The following is a 22,298-nucleotide window of genomic DNA, read 5'->3' on the forward strand; positions in this document are numbered from 1 at the left end:
CAGGTGTAGTAAGGTTATCATTTCTTCCAGTCCTCTCATTAGTCGGAGTAGTAACCAAGTGCTTTGTCCAAAAGGTTGAATTTTAGTTTGTAGATTTTGATGGCAACATCAAAGGGGCTCGTTTGGCTTTCCTAAGGCATAAGCTGATCCTGGGCCATCAGAGCATTCTGAGGTAATCTATTTTTGATCTACTAAAACCACAGGTAAAAAACCACCATGCAAAGCCTTTTCCCTCTTAAAAACTGCTTCTGTCAGTTCATGCCCACATATGCATCACAGACGAAACCACACATCTGCCCCCTACATCTTGTTTTCTGACAGCACTTGCCACCTTCTGTGTGGTGTATGAAAAGAAAGAACAAGAAGCCTGGCTAGAAAGATAATAGCCATTGTGGTAAATGGGAATGGCTTTGAGGAAGTTCATGTCTGATAAACGACTTCTAACATTTAGAAAACTGGCATATCCCAGCCTGTGACCCTAGTAAATGGCTACGTTCAGGTAACACAAATTGTGGACAGTGGCTAGCAAGGCCAGAATAGTGAAATGCAGTTTATTGCCAAGTACAATGGAAGTCCTAAACTGCCCCCCAATCCAGTGTAGTTTGCAGACTGCAGTTCTCATAGGGCAAACCTCTCTTTGCTGAGTTAAAAATAATTACTTCCATAAAAAGATTCCACTGTCTCCAAAAGTTATAATCCCAGTGTATTTGGGTGACCGAATGCACCGCTAGATTGACACCAGACACACCATTGTAATAATGTCTTTGAGGTATCATTTGAAAACTAATAACTCACTGGTCAATAACCTGATGAAATGTGTGTAGCAACATTATATGTAATGTTATGATTCCCCCTAAGTAATGTTGGTAGCACATGTTCAAATCTATGAAGCCCCAGTTAGGTAGGACTGGTCAAGCAGGTCTTAAACAAAGGAGTGTGTGTGTACCTCAATTTACGTACAAGTGGCAAAGAAGGTCCTTGAAACAGCAAGAGGGAGACGAGGCAAAATTGCATTTTAGCAAACAGCATGAAACCTCGTTCATGATGAGACCCCCAACCCCCCATGTCTCCATGCTGGAAAGACCTTTAGCTAAGGGGTAACCCTCAGGAAAATGCATTTTAAAGGGTGACAGAACTATAAAAGTGAGGGGGCAAAACCACCCCATGTTTCCACCTAAGAAGACAAAAGACACAGACTATGGACTTTGGGAGCAAATCCTGCCCTGAAACTTGCTCGGCAATGGAAAGAATGTTACCTTGAACCAAGTCTAGTTTGTGAAGTTTAGAAAGTGTTTTATCTTTAACACTTTAGAAAGTGTTTCGTCTCTTGTGACCATTTCTGACTTTAACACTTGTACTCACTTAAAATCTATCTCTTTATAATGAGCTTGTTTTATTCTTTAATGAAAGCGAATCCAGTGTTGTCTTTAAACCAAATGGTGTGAGTAGCAGACTGTTGTATGTTGATCCCCTTAGAGGGGCAATGAACCTAATGTATCTGAACTGCCCTGGAGAGGGTCGGACATTGCAGAACACACATTCTGGGAGGAAAATCGGGACAGGGAGTGTGTTGGGGTCACCCTGCAAGTAGTAACCAAAGCTACTGGAAACCAGAGTATGGCTGGTGTTTGGTAACTGGCTGCTGGGGTCAGAGTTGCTGAACCAGGGCTGTGGCTGTATATAACGTGTGGCCTGCACACCGCTTGGCTGTCGGTGAGCGGCCCAGGAGGCAACTACTGCAGCAAAGCATTGTGAGGCACTGCAGGTTGCGGGCAGGGTTGAAATAGTCCCTCGCCGGTCTGGATTGCACCCCGGAATGTCATAGGGTGACTATTTCTACTTTTATTGAAATGGAATCTGTATCTCTATAGTACTGTGAAGAACAGCCTCTTGAGAGAGTTTCCTTGGTGGTACCATAGCTACAGATATACTATGGAACAGTGGCACATTGGGATGTGATAAACTCTAGAAATATCCCATGAGTTCATCTGCCAGAGCTAGAAGTGGAACATCTAAGACCCTCTCCCACCTCTTTGTGACACAGCTGAGAATTTTGGCTCTGAACCAGCATCAAACTTTTTAGAGCCCATTACCCCCCATTCCCTTCCCGGCCGAACTGGCCCTGCAACTTGTTGGTGCTAGATGTACATCTACTAGGCATGCCCTATGAGAAACAAGGTGATTTTAAATAGACTGCTTCTCTGACTTGATACACTCAGGGGATCCCAAGAATCTTAAACAGCCAGTGTAACATCTTTTCTTCTGTTTGCAGAGCTCACTCTTTACTATGCAGTATAACTGTATAAGACACTGCCCTTAAAGAACACATGCTAGGGATAGGAGACAGGACTGAGACTCGAGATCTGGGTTTTCATAGATTTTTAAGGTTCGAAGGGACCATTGTGATCATCTAGTCTGACCTCTTTTCCTGGCTCTGCAACTGACCTGCGTGACCCCAGGCCAGTCACTTGAACTGTGCCTCATTTTCCCCATCTGTAAAATGAGGGTGATACTTACCAAGTCAGTGAAGTGCTTTGAGAGCTATGGATGAAGAGCTTTATATAAGAGCTAAATATTATAATGAGGTAATTTCCTGTCTTTAAAGATATTGAGTACAATTTTACTTGGCCTTGATTAGCAGATCACCTCAGTTAAGCAACAGATTTCTGATGGCCCCTTTAAGTGATCTACACGTTCGGTCTTGGATACCATTCGTCCCTCTTAGATATTTTGTGAAACGTAGGAACTATCAGCTTTAGCCCTTCTCCTCAGTCGCCTATGCCAATCTTTGAACATAAATGGATATTGAACCTACCTTATTTTTGGCAAGCAGTTCCCCATCCTTTCAAAGAATCTCAGCAGCTCTGGAAAGCAGGTAGTTTCTTCTTTTTGATTCCTGTTTTAGTTGTATTTTCTACCTGGAGTTTTGTAAATAAAAAACCTAACAGGCAGGTGGAATCGCTATCTGACACCATCTGCATGCGCACCCAAATTCAACATACCAAATCTCCACTGCAGATAATCTCTCTGGACAAGTGGGGGTGTGGACAGGAAGACAGAAGGGGGGGATGACTGCTGTCACTTCCTGATATGCTGGAGTGAAAGAGAAGCCAGTTTGTTGCTCATGGTGTCTACCTCAAATGAGGAGAAGCTGAGTTGTTACTGGGATGTGAGAGTAAAACATCACTGCTGGGTTTCCTTACCAAGCAGACAGAAACCACAGTCTCTGGTTACCCAGCTTTTCTTAGAAACAGAGCAACAAAAGTTAGTTTAAATTAAAAAAAAGAACAAAAAAAACCCAACATCAATACTGAAGCTCTGATAGATTTCATTTTTGCTTTCTCTTTATGATTCCATTAGGACAGCAGCACAAAAACTCTCCTTGCTTTTCTTTGTCTGCTCAGAGCCAATGGAGTTAGAATGAGACCTCTGAAAAATGGAGGAACCTGAAACAAAATCTGTCAGAGGGGAGAATTCAGGGATCCAGTGCTCCTTAAATAAGCCGTTATAACATAGATATATTGATGAGTGGGTCGGGGGGGATGCTGATAAGACACCAGTGGTGATGTTATAGGCATGAAGCACTGCAGCAAGGTCACCTGAAATGCAGGTCTAACTAGCAGGCAGTGGTTAACCAAAGAACTGACTTTGTCTAGAGATGATTTCACAGCACAAGCTGCAGGGTGCACGCTGTGGCTTTACAGGTGGACATGTTGCGCTGTGAGAGATGTGGCAGCTAAGCAACTTCTCTCTTAGGGCTTGGCTACACTTGCAGGTGTGCTGCGCTGGGAGTTACAGCTGTCTTCGTACAGCTGTGTAGGGAAAGCTCTGGAGTGTGGCTACACTGACAGCTACCAGCGCTGCAGTGTGGCCACATTTGCAGTGCTGTTGGGAGTGGTGCAGCTATCCCAGCATTCAAGTGGCTGCAATGTGCTTTTCAAAAGAGGGGAGTGGGGTGGAGTGTGACAGGGAGCATGGGGGAGAGAGAGAGAGAGAGAGTGGATTTTTGGAGCCGACACTGTGTCAGCTCCCTGCCTTGCAAATTCTGACCATTTCCCGACCCCTCATTCACTCTTAAAAATGCAAACAGCCTGCAGACCAGATAAGCATCTGCTCCCATGGACTCCCTTTCCCCGCTTCCCCCGCACCATGCTGTTTCTCTCCTAAAGCAAACACTAGCTATAGACATTCATCCCCCTGCCTGCCTCATTCACAGCAAACAGAAGCTGTGTTTGTTTTTTAGATAAGCAGCTCCGGGAACCCCGAGTTCACAACAAAACAAAGAGAGGCATCATAACAAAACAAAGAGAGTTCTTTTAAAAGCATTATGGGAAAATTCTGGCCAATTACAGCGCTTTTGGTGGCCACACTGGCAGAGCAGCGCTGCATCACCAGCGCTGCAATAGTTATACCCGAGGCAGAGCAGGAGTACAGCCAGCGCTGTAGCCAGGGAGATGTAGTGCTGTATCTGCCTTGGAAGTGTGGACGGTGTGTAAGTTGCAGCGCTGTAAACCCACCACCAGCGCTGCAACTCTCCAGTGTAGCCGAGCCCTTAGTCTTTATTTACGTTACACTTGCTAACTGTGTGTTAACACCTGTTAATTAAGACTGTAAATTGTAGCCTACTGTGACAGAGGGTTGTCACAGTTCATGCCCCCCAGCATGGCATGGTTCTACAGGTACCCACCCCTCCATTCCCTCCAGGTCCTTGCAATAAAACAATCCTTATTTGAAACAAAGCAATGAAAACCCAGTAATGCGTTACATAACTCTTTGCTTCATGAAACATGTCTATGATGTACGGGTACAAGAACTGAGCCTATAATGTATTTGAATGTGGCTATTTATTCGGAGAACAGATTGATTTTTTTCCTGAAGGTATTCGTTCTGCAATATTTTTCCCCAGTTTCATTCATGGCCTGGGGTGCTTAGATGGGATGGTTCGCATGAATCCCACGGCATTGTTACTGTTCCATGACTGGGTGAGAATAATTCGGAAGTCGTCTGTTGAGTTACTTTGAACTGGAGAGAGAATCTAGGTCATTATTAAAAGAATTAGAATGTTTAACTGCATATTAAATTAGGATAGCAATAAGAGTCAACATGTTGTTTCTCACATAGTGGCCCCTGTCAAACTCTTACAGCTTTGCCTTTGCCTAGTTAGTACCACAGTATTTCAGTGATTTAGGGAATATAGGCTTCTTTGTACCAGTATAAGGAACATAGTAAATCAGTGTTGTAATAAAAAAAAAAAAAGTCCAGCTACAATATCTATCCTTTACCATGATGTTGAGTGGTTATTTTTATTCTCCCATAAAAGTTTATTTACTCTGGGTGAATAAAATGTTGTGAGGCGCTGAAGGCGGAAGCTATGTATTTGGGTTGTTATTACTACTTCAAGCTAGGGGGTTCCAGCACCTCTGCTTCCTTCAAATAGCAATTCAAACTCTTAATGATGACCTCAGCAGAGTTTTAACACATAATAAAATGAAGTTCCTGTTTTGAACACTGGATGGTGCAGTTCAGCTGGAGAAGTGTCAGTTAAATATTATAATATTATAATTGTATAACACTACTAATCGAAGAAAATGTGTTAGCTAAGCCTGAAATCAATCTGGGCTTTTCTTTCTACAGAGCTGTATCCCATTAGTGAAAAATGTGGGAGCTAAGGCCAGACCTGATGTAAGTGCATGCAGATTCTTTGACTTCAGTGGAGCTGTGCTGGCTTAACGCAGGTGTGAGAAATTCTGAAATTTCCTTGAAAATTTCACCTTGAAAAATTACAAGTTTGATATTTTGTAAACTACAGAATTCACCTGTTCAGAGCTACAAGTTTTTCCTGTCACTTGAGATCAGTACCCAATGTTTCATTCTGCAGCTAAAGCTATCTGAATTCCTAGCAGCTGTAAAATTGTCCTTGTGAGATTTCCAGCACAATCTTTCTTAAATTTCAAGTACTTAGTATTTTTTGGTCGGGCCAGAAACACTGCACAGGGAGAACAGCTTCCTAGCAGGAATCAAGCAGCAGAGTGGGACACTGAAAATGATAAATGTAAAAAAAACCAAAACAAACAAAAAAACCCACACTGTTAGGATCTCTTTATTTAAAAAGAAAAAAAGAAGTATGAAGGCATGAAGTGATTCAGGTTTCATTTAAAGTGGCAATGAAATATTGAGAATATGGTTCCTTCTTAAATCTAGGCCAGATTACTTGAGCAGTGTGATATGTTTGTCTTACAAAGACACCCTAGAGAGCATATTTAGGTATTCATAATACAAGCAGTCTATTCAAACCCACAATAAAAATGTTTTTTTTTCTAATCATATAGTAATACTGATACTTAACCCTTTACATTCTTAGAGCATTAATGAATTAATCCTCAGAAAGAGAGCTGAGAGAACAATAGGAAAAGTTGTTTTTGTGAACCTTTTTGAGAATTTGGAATAATATTTTGATTCGGGACTGCTGTTTTTGTTTGCCTTTCACAAATATTTGTGCAACTCAAGGATTGTTTGAATATTCATACAAGGACCATAAATTTCAGGCCTGCATCTAAGATTTGCTTAATAAAAAAAAGATTTTTTTGTGTGTGCCATAACACTTTATAAAAGGTCATCCAGTCAGGAAACCGAAACAACACTATGGGATTCAGGTAACCAATTGACGTTTAAGAAGCAAATTCTGAATAGAGAGTAACTGAGTGAACTCTCGCTTCAGGCTGTTTGTTTGCAATCTACAGGCTGAGATTTGCTGACTTAAGCTACTGAAGAATTTGCATTATCAACAAATTAATACAAATAATTATCTGTTTACAGACAATTGACAGTGAGAATAATGGACGAAACTAACCAAATGAGAACTCTAAGATGTGGGTTTGACTCTTGTTGCACAGATGAGGAAATTGAGGCACAGAGAGAATAAGAGATGTGTTTAACACTATCAGGAAAATCAGTGGAAGGCCTTGAATTAAAATTTGGGAGTACCTAGCTGCCAGCCATGTGGTCAGTCTACTAGACCATGCTGCCTCTCTAAGTGTGTATGGGGGACAAACCCGAACCAGTGACTGCAGAGACAGGATTGTTTGCTGGGCAGAAAATGGACAGATGTGGGGGTGAGAGCTTCTGTAGCAGGGGCCAAAATCACCTTAACCCAATAAGTACTTACTGCAACACCCCTGCTATTCCCATTCACCTTAATCCTGATTTCCAACAAACCCTTTCTTTTGTCTTTTTAACTCTTGCTCTGCTCTGTCCATACATCTCCTTCAAGATTGACACTACACTCGGCTATTCCAGCCCATGTTTCTCCCCTGTAGACACTCATGTAGAATTATGGAGTGTTGGGACCGTGTTGGAGACCTTCAGAATAATATTCCTTGTTATCAACTGGCAGATTGAAAATTATCCCCCAACATGCATCTGCTCATGTGACATCTAACCTTTCCCTTTCCCAATATCCCATCTTTTGGTTCTCCTTTATTTGTAGCCAGATGAACACAGATACACAACTGCATTTACCTTTAAATTTCCATGAGTGCAGATGAAAGATCATCCCTATTAGCTGCCAATACTTGTTTTTCTGAATGACACAGCAGCAGTAGTCATCAATATATCCAGGTTTCAGTGGGAATTTGCCTTCTGCAGAGAGCTATGAAAATGTATTGGTATCACAGAGGGGCAGAGCCTAATTATGTAACTTACAGTAGATGACGGTCTGGTATGTCCCTAAAGGGAGTATAAAAAGGGAAGTTCAGAACTGAATGCCTTCTGTTGTCTGCTCATCTGGTTGATCTCACAGCTGAGATGATATTCACATGCATTTTCTTCTCTTGGATCTGGGCAATGGCAGCAGGTAAATTTTCTGTTCTTTGCCTAAAATTGTATGTGAAACTTTGTTGACCAAACATCCTGCTAACCTGGTGATGTGCAGCTCTTATAAGATCTTTGCAGAAGCCCTTGCTCCTCATTTACCACCCCTTGATTAACACCATCAATGGTATAACACTTCTGGCCAGACATATCTGTATTGTGCTTGGTGACATGACCTTGATAGAAGCTGAAATGAGCTTGATAATGCTTCCTCTACTGCCACTGCATTATTCATGTTTCTAATTTATGGATAGTATCTTTAGTTTGATTTAAAAGGAGTGTATCCATTAGCTCGAGGCATGTGTACATATTTATTTACAAACTACAATAAAGCAAATGAGCCGCCTAAGCTGCGACTTGCTTTCAGCTTACGTTATAACAGAGATTTTTGGTTATGGAGTGTAAATGGATTCCTTCTGGTCAGGATGGGGTCATCTGTAATGACTGACATACAGGCTACTCGATCCTTGCCATGCCACCCCCTGTATGAAGGAAATATAGCCACATTGTATTGTGGGACAACCTTCTACCTCTTCAAGAACACTATATGTAGTTTCTCATGCTGAAGCCACAGTTAATGTATAAAACACTATTTTCAGTGCTGTGCCTGTCATTGCTGGCATCTTTCTTCACATGTTGGTGTACGGTCCACATACTGATGTAAACCAACCAAGTAATGTTAACTTTGGCTGTGTGAGAAAATTGGTGTTGAGTGAAAGATTAAGACTGGAAATCTCTGACTTGTCGCCTTAATGGCATTTCATCCTGCTTCTGTTCATTTAAAGAGAAGAAGGACAATAATTTTCATGGAGAACTTCACTCCCATGATTCTCTGGCTTAGAGAGAGAGAGGTTTTCATGGGCATGTTCCCTTCTAGCTGATAAGTCACCAATATTGATTCTCAGAACATTTTATTCTATGAGCCATCAGAAAGGGCTCTGCAAGTGGCTAGTGGTCCATGGACTGTGGTTGGAAAATAAGTTATAATTGAAGCATTCACTCTAAACTTCAGTCTGACTTGACCTAACCTTTCTGGTCTCTGATAGATGTGTATGTAGGGGATGTCAAAATGTGTGTTAAGGGCAAGGTGTGGAGCTTGGGCTTTATTAATTCCCTTCCAATTGGACAGATGTCCATAGGGTCCAGAAATCATTAATATAGTGGAGCTGCTCATTAGCTTAAGAGTAAGTGTTGTGTGAGTCTTTAGTACAGATCAAGCAGACAAATGTCCTCATCACAAATAACGTAATTGCTCTTGATCTGAACTGGCTTTCTTGCTGGAAACTTTAGCAGACAGGCCAAGGATTGAATGGGCTGGGAGAGTTGCTTTATGCGCCATGGTGAAGTTTAATGTCCCAGTGTGATTCACAGGGACTCTCTTTATGGAAGGTCTGAAGGCAAAGCATGCTAAGTATTCTCACTCAGAAGTTGCAGAGGGGTGTTGCCTTGGTAAATAGTGGAATCTCTGTTTAGTATGTGCCATGAGTAGATGAAAGGGAATCTCAAAATTGTGTGTCCGGTCTGCCCACAGGCTCACTGCAGGTACTTCATAGGAAGGTCCAATCGTCCAAGACAGGAGAAAAGGTTACTTTACAATGCCAGCTTGTCATGGATCATGAAGTGCTGCAAGTCACCTGGCAGAAGGAGAGTGGAGAAGGCAAAGGCAACATAGCAACCTACAGCAGGATTAATGGCCACAGAATCCTGGGTAACTATAGCAGCCGTGTGAACTTCACCCAGAGCGAGCTGACGGTCTCTGCCATTACTGTTCATGCAGTCACCCTGCAGGACGAAGGCTGTTACAAATGTATCTTCAACACGTTTCCCCTGGGATCCATCACAGGCAGGACATGCCTTAAGGTTTACGGTAAGACCTCATCATCACAAAGCCGGGCTTTGACCTTTCAGAAACTCCAGACGTTCATTGTTTGTGATTCTTTAGTGGCAGCGCTGGTTAATCTCTTTCTTTCTCGGTGGGAAGGTGACCTAATTTTCCCTTCCTCATTGGTTTTTACCTCTGATAGGGAAGCAGTGGTGAGCAGAGCTGTGTGAATAATGGATTTTTTCAATTCACTGGCAATTAAAAAAAACCAAAACCAAAACAGTTCGAGTCAAACCAAACATTATTTATTTATTTTAGCAAATTGTAAAGTAAAAACAACAGTTCATTTGGGGTCAAACAAAAGGTTTAGTTTTGACAACATGTAAATGTTTTGTTTAAAATTTGACCATTTTAAAATGTGTTTGATTGCTTTTACTAAAACAAAAGGAAATTTTGACGCAGTCATTTTGAACTGAAAATGCAGGTTTTGTTTAGAAAGTCAAAACAAAAGATTCAGATTTTTAAAGGTTTTTTTTTACTGAAACACTCTGGAAAACTGAAGGAAGAAAAAGTGTGGAGGAGTAGAAGGGGCTGGGAAGAAAGACTTTCATCTTTCAGGTGGGAAGGAAACAAGTGGACCCATGACTAATTCCTAAACCTAAGGAGACAAATTATGGGAAGAAATCAATTTTAATGTTTTAGGTAGTAGGGAGGGAGATGTGCTTTTCAAAATTACTGGATTGTTTGCAACAGGATACCATCAATTGTGCACAAATATCTTTTCTATGTATCCTGTAAACTCAGGAATGGAGGCCCTACCCATCCAAGTCCTTTCTCTTACCATTCAAACTAGGGGAGATTTTCTCCAAAGTCTCCAGAGCACTCAACCCTATATTCTATGTTGCTCTGATCTGCCCGTTAGCAAACTTCTCCTTTTGAAAAGTATTTATTTTCTGTTAATGCACGTGCTCTTGGGAGCATTTGTTTCTGTGGTTTAGGTCATAATGTATACAGTGAAACCTCACCATTGTTCACTTCTCTAATTGGCAAACATTAGTGTTTGCAGTTTATGAGCATTATCTGGTGGTTTTGTTCTACTTTTGAACAAAAATCTACTGGCTGAATGTTGTTGTTTGGTCTCATATGAGCAGGGGTGGCTCTAGCCATTTCGCCACCCCAAGCACGGCGGCATGCCGTGAGGGGCGCTCTGCCGGTCGCTGGTCCCGCGGCTCCGGTGGACCTCCCGCAGGCGTGCCTGTGGATGCTCCACCGAAGCCGCGGGATCAGCGGACCCTCCGCAGGCATGCCTGCAGGAGGGCCACCGGAGCCGCCTGCCGCCCTCCTGGCGACCAGCAGAGTGCCCCTCGCGGCATGCCACCCCAAGCACGCGCTTGGCATGCTGGGGCCTGGAGCTGCCCCTGCATATGAGCAAGATGTCTTTGTTTTTAACATTATACTACTACTTTTACATAAATGGTTATAAATAAATTAAACAATACTAGTTAAAATAGATAATGGTGGGTCCTGCCATATGAAATGAGACCAATAGCCCTTCCATGGTAACTGGTAGCAGATGCTTCAGAAGAAAGTATAAAATCCATATATGCAACAATTACATCATAATATGAGTTTGGGTTAGGAGAAACCTCCCCACAAAAACTTAGTGGTTGGTTTGTGAACCATGAGAGTTAATATACCTTTAAAATCTTAATTTTATTATTGTGTAACTGAGAAAACTTTTATATCAGGAAGTGACCAGAGATCTCTTCATTACGTGGGTGTCAAATGTTAATTATAGTTTGGGGATAATCACATGTCTCATTCTTACTGGAATCCTACGTTTCCTTTTCCCCACACTAACTAAAAGCTAAGGTTTTTGTACTGAGAACTTAGTCAGAGGATACATTCCGGCAAATGTGGGAGACACGCCAGGGCCAGCTCCAGGTTTTCTGCAGCCCTACGCGGCCAAAAAAAAAAAAAATCCGGGACAGCACAATCGCACTGCTCCACTCTTTGGCAGCAGTTCGGCAGCGGGTCCTTCACTCCCTCTCTTCCTCTTCAGCGGCAGTTCAGCACTTCGAGGAAGAGAGGGACTTGCCGCCAAAGACCTGGGCGTGCTGCCACAATAGTGGGCAGAGTTCTGCCCCTTTATACTGGTCGCCTCAAGCACCTGCTTCTTTAGCTGGTGCCTGGAGCCGGCCCTGAGAGAGACAGTCTGAGGGCCAGAGGTTGCACTCAAGTACAGGAAAGGGGAATTCTGCTCCCATGTAAATGATGGCTTTAATGATGGAAATATAATGGGTGGAACTGCTGAATCAGATCCCAGATACATTAACTTGGCTCTTTGTTCTCCAGTGAATGGATTGAATTCTGTACGGTTTACTGCATGTGGGTCTTTCAGATGAAACTGTAAAAGCCCAGGTCTTGCCTGATCTATGTGGGTGTTAAGATCCCAAGGCGTTCTTGATAAGAGCAGGGATTTGTCCTGATACCGGTGGCCAAAATTCTCTCTCTCCTCACACTCCTGTATGTAAACCTTATGGTTACCATCATCTGCTACAGAGAGAGCTGCATTTCTGAGGAGCTTTTTGTATCCAATAGAGTTTATAAGCTACTTAGGGATCGAATCCTAGAATATCAGGGTTGGAAGGGACCTCAGGAGGTCATCTAGTCCAACCCCCTGCTCAAAGCAGGACCAATACCCAGACAGATTTTTGCCCCAGATCCCTAAAATGGTCCCCTCAAGGACTGAACTCCAAATCTGGGTTTAGCAGGCCAATGCTTAAACCACTGAGCTATCCCTCCCTGTAGGGTGAGATAACAACTTCTAATTTAAAAAAATAACAGTAGGGATTGTGTTATCCTGGTTGGTGGGACTTCACCCTCACATAGTAAATATTGTTCTACATCACTCACTTGCCCACCCTGTGAAGGAAGAGGGGTTTGAGGCTAAACCAGCAGGTGACTGTATTAAAAAAGATGTTGGAAAAGACTCTAGTTATGTTCATAAGGCCACTGATCTAGGGCTGGCAAATACTGGCTATTGTCCAGGCAGTTTACAAGAACACTTAATAATTCCAGACAGAAACAGGCCAGGGAATGGTTTGTTTTAAATGTTTAAACTTTCTAGGTGCTCAAATAGGACTGTAAGACATCTCCTTATCAGGGATGTTAGTTATTGATGGATCATACACACAAGAATCTTATCACTGTTTAATACATAAGGCAAACGTACCTTTTCTGAAATATATAAAATAAGATTTAGCACTTGGATGGATTCCAGATCATATCCTAAGATCTTTTCCCCTTGTTTCCCATCCAGTGTTATCCTCAAAAAATATTTTGCACTCTGTCCAAATAGATTATAAATCGTTTAGTCTGTGCTGAGTGTCCCCAGCACAGGCACCTCATTTTGCATAATTCATTTGCCTCTGTCTCAAAGCTACTTAAAGCCCCGATTTACGTATTTATTTTCATTGCTATTAATTGGGGGTTAACATGTTTAAAAAGGTGTGTGTGTGTTGGGGGGGAGAGTATTCCTACTCTCTAGGGACATGATATGAGAATGGACCCAAAGGCTTTCTGAAACCCTCAGTCATTCACAGCAAGGTGCAAATCAATTTATGGAGATCCCAGCTTAAACTGAAATTGTCAGTTTACTTGCCGTGGAGGGGTTGGTGGGGATTACAAGGGAGTTTACCTTCTAGTGATTACCTCTATATTTCATATATGCGTTATTTCCCGTGTAGCCACCGTAATTTCTTTCTACCTGTTTAAGGGAAGTGAAGTCATGTATACCATACATGCAGGAAGCATAGATACGGGGGAATGGATAGGTTTTCAGGTGGGAATTTCAAAGCTGCCTTGCTAAAACAGGAGGGAAAAACCTTGTGGAAAAGGAAGTGTGTAGGAGACACTTCCTTAGTTTAAAAAACCTCCGAGCATCCGCTCCAACATGTTTTTTATTACATGATCTCCTTCAGATCAGCTCAGGATTAAACAAAGACTGTGAATGGCTTGCCAACTACAGAACCAGTTTCTCCTCCCTTGGTTTTCACACCTCAACTGCTAAAACAGGGCCTCATCCTCCCTGATTGAACTAACCTCGTTATCTCTAGCTTGCTTCTTGCTTGCATATATATACCTGCCCCTGGAAATTTCCACTACTTGCATCCGACGAAGTGGGTATTCACCCACGAAAGCTCATGCTGCAAAACGTCTGTTAGTCTATAAGGTGCCACAGGATTCTTTGCTGCTTTTACAGATCCAGACTAACACGACTACCCCTCTGATACTCCTTCAGAATTAAAGATCTACAAAATAGTACTAAAGAAGAATAAATAGAAGTTGCCAAAGATTAAATCTGAGGGAGAGAAACAATTGTTAACTAGTGGCTAGTTTAGGGAGAATCAAGATTGGCCAGTTTACAGAATCCTTTAGGAATTTGTTCACATGTATCTAGATATGTTATAAATAGCTTACACATAAATGAAGATCTCAAAGCATGGTGGATAAGTACTATCCCTATTTCATAGATGGAGAAAGTGAGGCGCAAAGAAATTGAGTTATTTGCTAAAGGCCATGCAGTGAGTCAATGGCAGAGGCACTCCCAATTCCTGTCTACAGCCACTAGATACAATTGTAAGCCCTTAAATAAGACCCAATCCTGCTCTCATTTGAAGTCAGTTGCAAAACTTCCACTGACTTCAGTGGGATCAGGGACAAGCCCTTAGAGTAGATCATATTCTTTATATCTGAGTGTCCTTTTTTATTATTTAATAACAGACAAAAAAATTAAATAGAACCAAAGTTATCAAGTGTTAGTAAAGATGAATAAAACATTTTTCATCTTCTGTATATTGGAGTTGGAGAGCTAATTAGGCAGGGAATTGTTGAGATCAGCTGTATAGGTCTTCTGTGATCATCGCTCTTCGGTCTAATATGGGTAGGCAGAGGATGGTCTAGTCAGAATTGGAAGGAAATGATATTTGGGACAATAGTTCTATTCCATGCTGCCATTTACTCGTATCTGTGGTGGCGAGTCTCCGAGCCTGGCTCTACAGACTCAAGTTCACGCTATGGCACTAAAACTGGCCGTGTAGACTTCTCTTCCCCTTCCTGGGCCGCCAGAGCTTAAGCTCCGGCCTGAGCCGTAATGTCTAGGCAGCTATTTGTAGCACTGTAACGTGAGTCTGAGTCCACAGCCTGAGGCTCCGAATCTTGCTGCCACCTCATTTTGCTGCTGTGTAGATGTATGTGACTTTAGGCAAGCTCCGATACCTCTGTGCCTCAGTGACTGCTCTGTGAGCTGAAGACAGTCACACCTACCTGACTTGGTAAAATGATTTGAAATGGGAGGTGCCAGATAAGTGCTGTGTATTATTATTAATTCTTGTAAATGAGTCTTTGCTGATGCTCCACTAAAGCCCTCCCAGTGGAACGTTGCAGGAAACATTGGCTCATGTGATCTGTGCAGGTTTTGCTTCGCTGTTTCTGGATGTCACAGTCCAGTATTTGAAGCCGATGCAGTGGGCGGAGGTAGTCAAAAGCTGTTATTTTTATGTCCCCTGTGAAAAAAAGAAGAAGTTCAAAGAGTTACTTGTGAACCGAAACAGAATGCTCTTTGTGACACTGAGCCCTTCGATTTCCAGACGTACATGGGAGACTTTGAGAAGTTCCAGCTGAAATCCCCACTGGCTCTGACACTGCAGTTTTAAGAAAAACGCTATTGTAATTTATCAGCACTATCAGTTGGGTAATGTGACAGTCCCTCTCTTGATCAGTGATGCAGGGAAGTGAGAAGCTGATGGTGAAGTCTCATGAGCAAGCACAACCACAGTAAACAAATTAAGTACGACTTGGAAAAACTACTCATGCCATAGAATCTAATGTACGTGAAATTCATTGGAGGGATAGAGACATAAGAGAAAAAATAGGATCAGCTTAGTGTTCCCCTCCAGAATGTCTCTGTCTCCAACTCTGAGTATGGAGTGGCTGTAGGGTAACTAGATGTCCTGATTTTATAGGGACAGTCCTGATTTTTGGGTCCTATAATTATACAGGCTCCAATTTACCCCCCACCTCGTGTCCCGATTTTTCACACTTGCTGTCTGGTCACCCTAAGCGGATGTAGCCTCTCCATTATTAAGGTTGCCACATGATGTCCTAGTTTTGCCCTCCTACCACTATGGCTTGGAAAATTCATTCAGTCTTGTCAGGTGCATATTGAATGGTACGGGTATCTGCAGGAGCCAATATAAACTTGGCTGATCCCACACTTTCCTTTAAGTTAATTTCTTGTCTGTTCCATGGATATGATTTTTTAAGAATAATATCGTCATTTACCTGTGCAAGAGGAAGCAATGGTTTATAAAGCACTCATAAACCTGGAATTTCCAAAAATAAAAATGTTTGTTTAAAAATGGGTACAGTTGCTAACGATGACAATGAAGTTATCGATCACATCACTCACAAGCACAGCCCTTCGAAGTTAGGTAATGAATAGTTCATCACAGCATAAAAGTTGCATTGCCCACATAATATACTCATTCATCACAGCAAAACTCTTAGCTCTGACTCAAATTAAATTAGAGCTGCTGCGGCTGCAATTACATAATACTCTGGTCAAGATTTTCAAAAATAGGTGGCTACATTTGGGCTCTTAATCCCATATTTAGGCTCTAACCCTGCACAGATGCATCACTTACATGAATGGTCACACTGAACGTCGTGGAACTATTCACATGCGTGAAGTTACGTTCCCACATAAGTCTTGGCAGGACGGGGGAATTGGAATAAGTGAATTGGTTTTCACAAGTGCTGAGCACCCATCAGCTCCTGTTGAAGTTAATGGGAGCTGCTGCATGCTCACTCAGCACTGGTGAAAACCAAGCCACTTAGGTTTCTAAATCCATATTTAGCCACCTAACTTTAGCTGCCTAGATTTTTTGTAAATCTTGTCCTTAATAATAATAATCTCTAAATATAAACACACCCTAAATGTCATGTAAAATAAACGAGGGAAAAAATGTATACGTGCACATTGACATACACTGATCAGCTGCAGGTACACGACCACATAAATATGCAGTAAATGTTATCATACATTGCTTGGAAGTTATCTGTGTGGGGAAGCTTGCACTACTTCTGTATAAACAGAGAACTTCAGTTGCAGGGCTGAGCGCCACAGAATCTTTCATCTAGCAGTAATTCCCCTTAAAAAAAATTAAACATAAAAGAAATAGAAATCTGGCTGAGTGGAGTTGATCACTAATTTTAGAGCTACATTTGATTTCTTACTTCCCATGGACAGCACCTGCTGCTTTTTACCAACTCTTTAGCACTATTGTTGAAATCTGATAATGTTGTTATTGGGACTTGGTCTGTGACACCCACGTTTCTATTCTCCTTGCCTCTGATTTGGCTGCTTTCTTCTGTGATGAATATGGGAATTTTGCTAAAATTTTTATTATTCCTATGCATGCTTCAGTTTGTTCGAATTGCTATGTACCGGGCACAAAGAGTTTAAACAGCTGCTTTTGAGGCAGAGCAGATGATGTGAGGTGTTGGGTCACCTAACTGTCTGGGGTGGTCTGAATGGGTCATTAAAGGACAGGCTGAAACCAGCCAATATTAGTTGAGGATCCAGGAAAAAATGTGGATAGATAGAAGCTCTTACCTGTGAGACAGACAGAAAGACTGAGAGAGACAGAGACCGAGCCAAGATGTCTTCTACAGCAGCTTGGCTGGTTAGAGCCCTGACACTGGCCAGTCTGAACTCTGTCTTGACCTGGTAACACTGTGTTCCAGTTGGCTAACAAACCCTACTCTGTTTTGGAAAGGCCGCCTGAGATCACTGCAAATACAAGATGAGGTGCATAAATCCCAGAAGAGGGCAAAAAGACTCCTCTTCAGAGACTATCTCAATTGGACTTGCGAAGCAGAGCTCACGGTGTGAAACAGGCGTGCTGGAGCCCAGAGGCTCAGGCTATGTCTACACTAGAAACGACACCGTGGCACAGCTGGAGCAATGCAGCTATAGAACTGTAGTGTACACAGAATACAGTGACGGAAAGGGTTTTTCCTTCCCTGTAGTAAATCCGCCGCTCTGAAAGGCTGTCTACACTGAGGCTTAGCTTAGTTTAACTATGTCTCTCGGAGGTGTGAATTTTTCACACACTGGAGCAATGGAGTTGAACTGACCTAACTTTCCTTGTGTGGACCAACCCTCAGTCTTGGAGCCATTGGTGCTGTGTGGGATACCCTTAATGAAGAGTGGGATCTCCCAGGGAGTCTGACGCACTGAAGGGGTTTCTCTAAGGGATTGTTTAAAAGCTATGGCATAGTGCAGACCCTGTGCCTTCATGGCTATTTCATTTTGGCATCGTCTGACATTTTGAAAGTCCATGTGTCCCATGCTGTGGGCCCTGTCAGGTTGAGACGATAGACAGCACTGAGCAGTAAAACTGAATGCTGTGCTTGTTCTCTTCAGTCAACAGCAGACACAAGCACCAAGTTCCTCTTTGCCCAAGCATGCTCACTAAGATACCATAGCGAGGGAGCTGCAAGTGTTAATAATGGGTTTTCCTTCTTGTGCTTAACAGCAATATCGGAGCCCAGCCTGGAGGCCAAGCTTGTGTCCAGTCCAGAAAATGGTGAGGAGAAGGTGCTGGAAATAAGCTGCTCAGTAACAGGGAAACCAGCTCCAATGATCAGCTGGAACCTGTCCCATCGCCTTCAGGAGGAGCCAGGACAGTATCTCATCAATCACTCAGACCAGACTGTGACTGTTATCAGTAATTTCACACATGTCCCCTCCAGGATTCACTGGGAGAACCCAGCTGTCTGTGTGATCCAGCATCCGCTCCTAAACGTGACGTTGACTCTGTCCAAGGATGGACAGGTCCAAGGTGAGTGTGAGCTTGATGTGGGGAAGAGGAAAAAGGAAGCTATGTCCTCTGATACAGGAGGGAGAAGAGAAAGAGGCAGTTCAAAGGAGGGGAGCCCAGGGCAGAGGAAAGGGAGGTGCCCCCAGAAAAGCTGGAAGAGAATGATGGAACTCTTGGTGCAGGATGGAGAAAGGACAAGGACCTTTGCGGCAGCTGAGAGAAGTGGGGAGGTGGGTCTGGTACACCTGGGAGAGAGAGAGAAGAGTGACTGGTGCTGACGCTCACCTAACACCAGGCCACAGAAATAAAATGGCCCCCACAAAAACCTTGGGCACAAACTGTTGAGTATATAAACAGTGCATGAGGCCCTGGTGAAAGGAATTTTGTTTGGAAGTGCCCCTCATATATGCCGCTGCATCTGGCCCCTCTCCCTTCTCTGTCAGACCACTGTACCCGTAGCCTTTCCTTTTCCTTCTTTCCCTTGGAGACTGGTGAAGGAGTGTCTGACAGATAGTTATTCAGTGGCAGCCCATGTTAAAGGCTTGCTGATTTCCCTACAGGCCAATCAGCAACAGTGGACTCTGTAACAATCTACGTATTGGTTGCTTTGATTCCCTTGGGGCTCTTGTGCATCTGCTTCTGCATCTTGTTCATCTGCTGGAAGCGACACCACCAAATGGATAGAAACAAAGCTGACCTATGTTGGGTGAGTCTTCCCAAAATACCTCTCCAGGGGCTAGTCTGTGCTCGTAAATACATCCATGGCTGCTACACACTGGACCCAGACTTTAAACATTGGGCTTGTTAACAGTTGTCAAACTGGCCTCTTAGTGTTTTGTGATTCCTGTTTTAATCTTGTTTGAGAATATGACAATGCTGCTGTAACACAGTCAAACTCAGGCTTCATTCTTCGAAGGCACAGGGTTCTTCTGATCCTGATAGTACAGGCACTTGTAGTACAGAGCAGAGAGAGACTCGAGGGTCTGTAGGGAACAGGGCTTAAACTAAAATGGCTCAAAAACAGTTTAACATGGCTGAACAACTTGATTGAATAGCCTAATAACAGTAAGCCACATGGCTTAAGCCTCTCTGCTCCTTTACAGGGCTCTGTGTCCATGGCTTGGCCTAACATACAGTAAAACAACAAACTGAGACTGTGTTTCTGTGACCACATATTCCTAATACTTTGAACTATTTTATATTCAGGCAATAAATGTTTTAGAACTCTTGAAACCATAAACTTACCGCACCCACCTGTAATGCAGAGCAGAAGGTGACTCGGAAAGCTGCAGGAAATAGGGCTCAGATTAAAATAGCTGCCCCTGTACCGGAGCCAGGGTAGGCAATACCTAGAAATTACCCCATCTATTTGTGTGCGTGTGGCAGAGGGAGGTGTGGGGAGGGAGGTCCAAAAATTCAACCATGGTGAAAATTTCACTATCAATGGGAAATCATAGCACTTCCTTTTGTGCATGCCTTACACTGCTACTTAGTTCTTGCCTATTACCATTCATTTTTATATCTAAACATTTTGAAAAGAGGGATGAATATCATTAACTCCATTTTCAGGTAGGGAAATTGAGGCATGGAAAAAGTTAAGTGTCTTTCCAGAGATCATCCAGATCTGACTCCGTCCGTTTCCACCCGTCTATGATGCCTATCTTGGTGGAAGTAGTGTTTTGAGAAACAAAAATGGAAATGGTTTAGTTTGAGTTACAGTATGGTCCTTAAACAGTTTTCAGTACAAGATCAGCGGAACCACTGCAGGAAAATACTTTTAGCAACAGCTGAACACTGTAGAGAAAGCAGCACTGTGCAGAGAGGCTAAGATTAAAGATCATTTGTGGAGGCTGCACTGCTCTAATCTCTGGAGTCCCATTGGTGGAGCCATGCAAAAGAACCTTGTCCTCCGTCTCTGGTACAGGCAGAAGCAGTCCATCAGCACACAAGGCACTCAGCCTTGTGCCTTACTCCAGCACTAAAATCATTCACATTTTTTTAAAAAGCCATGTGTTTCTCTTCTGCCAGGTTCTTCCCATATGCACCAAGGACATGAGGCATGGACAGTGCACAAAAAATGATAAACAAGGCCCTGACAAGCTTCCTCCCTTAAAAGCCCTCTTGGACAGATGAACGCCTGGTGTTGGAAGAACTTTGCCTAACAATGGTGAAATGAAAACAGTGCTGGATTTGGATGCGTGAAACTGATGTCTAGCTGTACTTGTAACATCTCAGACTGCCGTATGAATCACATTATGTGCAACTTGCCATGTTTTATACAAAAAAAAACAACCACAAAATATTTTGTAATATCTATTTATGTTTGAATAAATGAGCCAATAAGGGTAGTTGTATATAGAATGCAGTAGGTATTTATGTGAAATTGTTAAATTATAGTTTTGTAGATCTGCACAATAAAATGCAGTTTTGTATTTTCTGACATCTTTGTATTATGCGTATTGTTTGTCGTTGCTTCTAATGCCACGAGCCCCAAGGCTGTTTCTTTGAGGCGTGGGGGGCGGTGCTGGGTTTTATGATGCTGGGAGTCTTGAATTATCTGCAAGAGGGAATAGATAAAGCATGAATTAACTTTGCAGTGGGCTCTCCTCTGAGAGGTGCTGCAAATACAGTGATAGAGAAAGAACACTGAGAGGAGCCAGCAAAGCAGCAGCCACTAGTGACCCCCATAATAAGCTTCTGTAAGACATGGGGACTTGAACCTAAAGAGAGAAACCCAGAGGCTGCAGCAGGGCCAGTAGCCACCTTGAGGGACTGGCGCCAGGAGCAGGCCTTAAGCCATGAACCGTCCGTCATGGGAAATCTGTTAACTGGCACTAGCAGGATCTTGGGGCTTTTCCTCCCCTCATCTCTTCTCCATTCCCTGCAACTAGCTTCCCTTCTTTTTGCAGTGTTCTGCTCTGACCACAGTTGGTTTCTCCACGTGCCCTGACTCCCTCGCATCACAGTTACAGGAAGGAGTTTGGAGTAGGGCATTTGGGGTAGGCGATCAAGGGATACTTAGCCCAGCAGGGAGAGGAGGCCATTCACCCAGTGTTCACTATGGGGACAGGAAAAGCGGGGACGGGGGGGGGGGCACTGGAGCGTTGAGAAGGAACAAAGGTATGGCTGGGCCTATTTTCCCCATAGATTCATACGTTCTAGGACTGGAAGGGACCTCGAGAGGTGGAGTCCAGTCCCCTGCCCTCATGGCAGGTCCAAATACTGTCTAGACCATCCCTGATAGACATTTATCTTGAAGCAAGGGAACACGGGAAAAGAAAGGGCTGGTGCTTGACACTAGCCAGCATGTCAGCAGAACAAGTCTGGACAGAGGAGGGAAGTCAAGACAGGAGAGGATGTAAAGAGAGCACCCTGGGCAGCAGCGGCAGGGCCTGTGTGGTGGTGGTGGTGGGGGTTATGAATGGGGGAGGGAGAGGAAGGGGGAGCTCAGGAGGCAGAGGCTGAAGGGTGTCTGTTATGGTGGTTGTGGGTAGCAGAAGGGAAAAGTTTAGAGAGCGTCTGTGTGTGGAGGAGGGGCTGAGATCCCCTTCTGGGCATGGAGGGTTCTGAACAAGGGGAGTAGGGTCAGTATGAGGCAGCAGGTTTCTGGGAGGCAGATGGAAAGGGGGAGATGGAAAAGTTGGGGCTGAGAGGGAAGATTGCTAAGTTGAGGGGGGACAGGGAGGCTGGGTCTCCAGGAACTTCATGAACAGTGAGCA

The 22,298-nt window shown here is 43.3% G+C and overlaps 1 protein-coding gene across 1 annotated transcript; it reads left to right on the top strand.

Moving 5' to 3' along the window:
- Positions 1-7,676: 7,676 nt before the first annotated feature.
- On the top strand, positions 7,677-20,912 carry LOC123361666 (OX-2 membrane glycoprotein-like). Its single transcript, XM_045001721.1, has 5 exons — positions 7,677-7,852; positions 9,401-9,736; positions 18,295-18,600; positions 19,140-19,285; positions 20,608-20,912. The coding sequence occupies exons 1-5, from the start codon at positions 7,804-7,806 to the stop codon at positions 20,710-20,712; spliced, it is 942 nt and encodes a 313-aa protein (XP_044857656.1). The 5' UTR covers positions 7,677-7,803; the 3' UTR covers positions 20,713-20,912.
- The last annotated feature ends 1,386 nt before the right edge of the window (positions 20,913-22,298 follow it).

The sequence above is a fragment of the Mauremys mutica genome, chromosome 1 (assembly GCF_020497125.1).
Source record: "Mauremys mutica isolate MM-2020 ecotype Southern chromosome 1, ASM2049712v1, whole genome shotgun sequence".
NCBI classification, from domain to species: domain Eukaryota; kingdom Metazoa; phylum Chordata; order Testudines; family Geoemydidae; genus Mauremys; species Mauremys mutica.

What these genes read in the sequence shown, in the direction of transcription:
- LOC123361666 (XM_045001721.1), top strand. Translation starts at nt 7,804, where the DNA reads ATGATATTCACATGCATTTTCTTCTCTTGGATCTGGGCAATGGCAGCA. An exon ending in GATCTGGGCAATGGCAGCAG is followed by an intron (nt 7,853 to 9,400) that starts GTAAATTTTCTG and finishes GTCTGCCCACAG; the next exon opens with GCTCACTGCAGGTACTTCAT. An exon ending in GACATGCCTTAAGGTTTACG is followed by an intron (nt 9,737 to 18,294) that starts GTAAGACCTCAT and finishes TGTGCTTAACAG; the next exon opens with CAATATCGGAGCCCAGCCTG.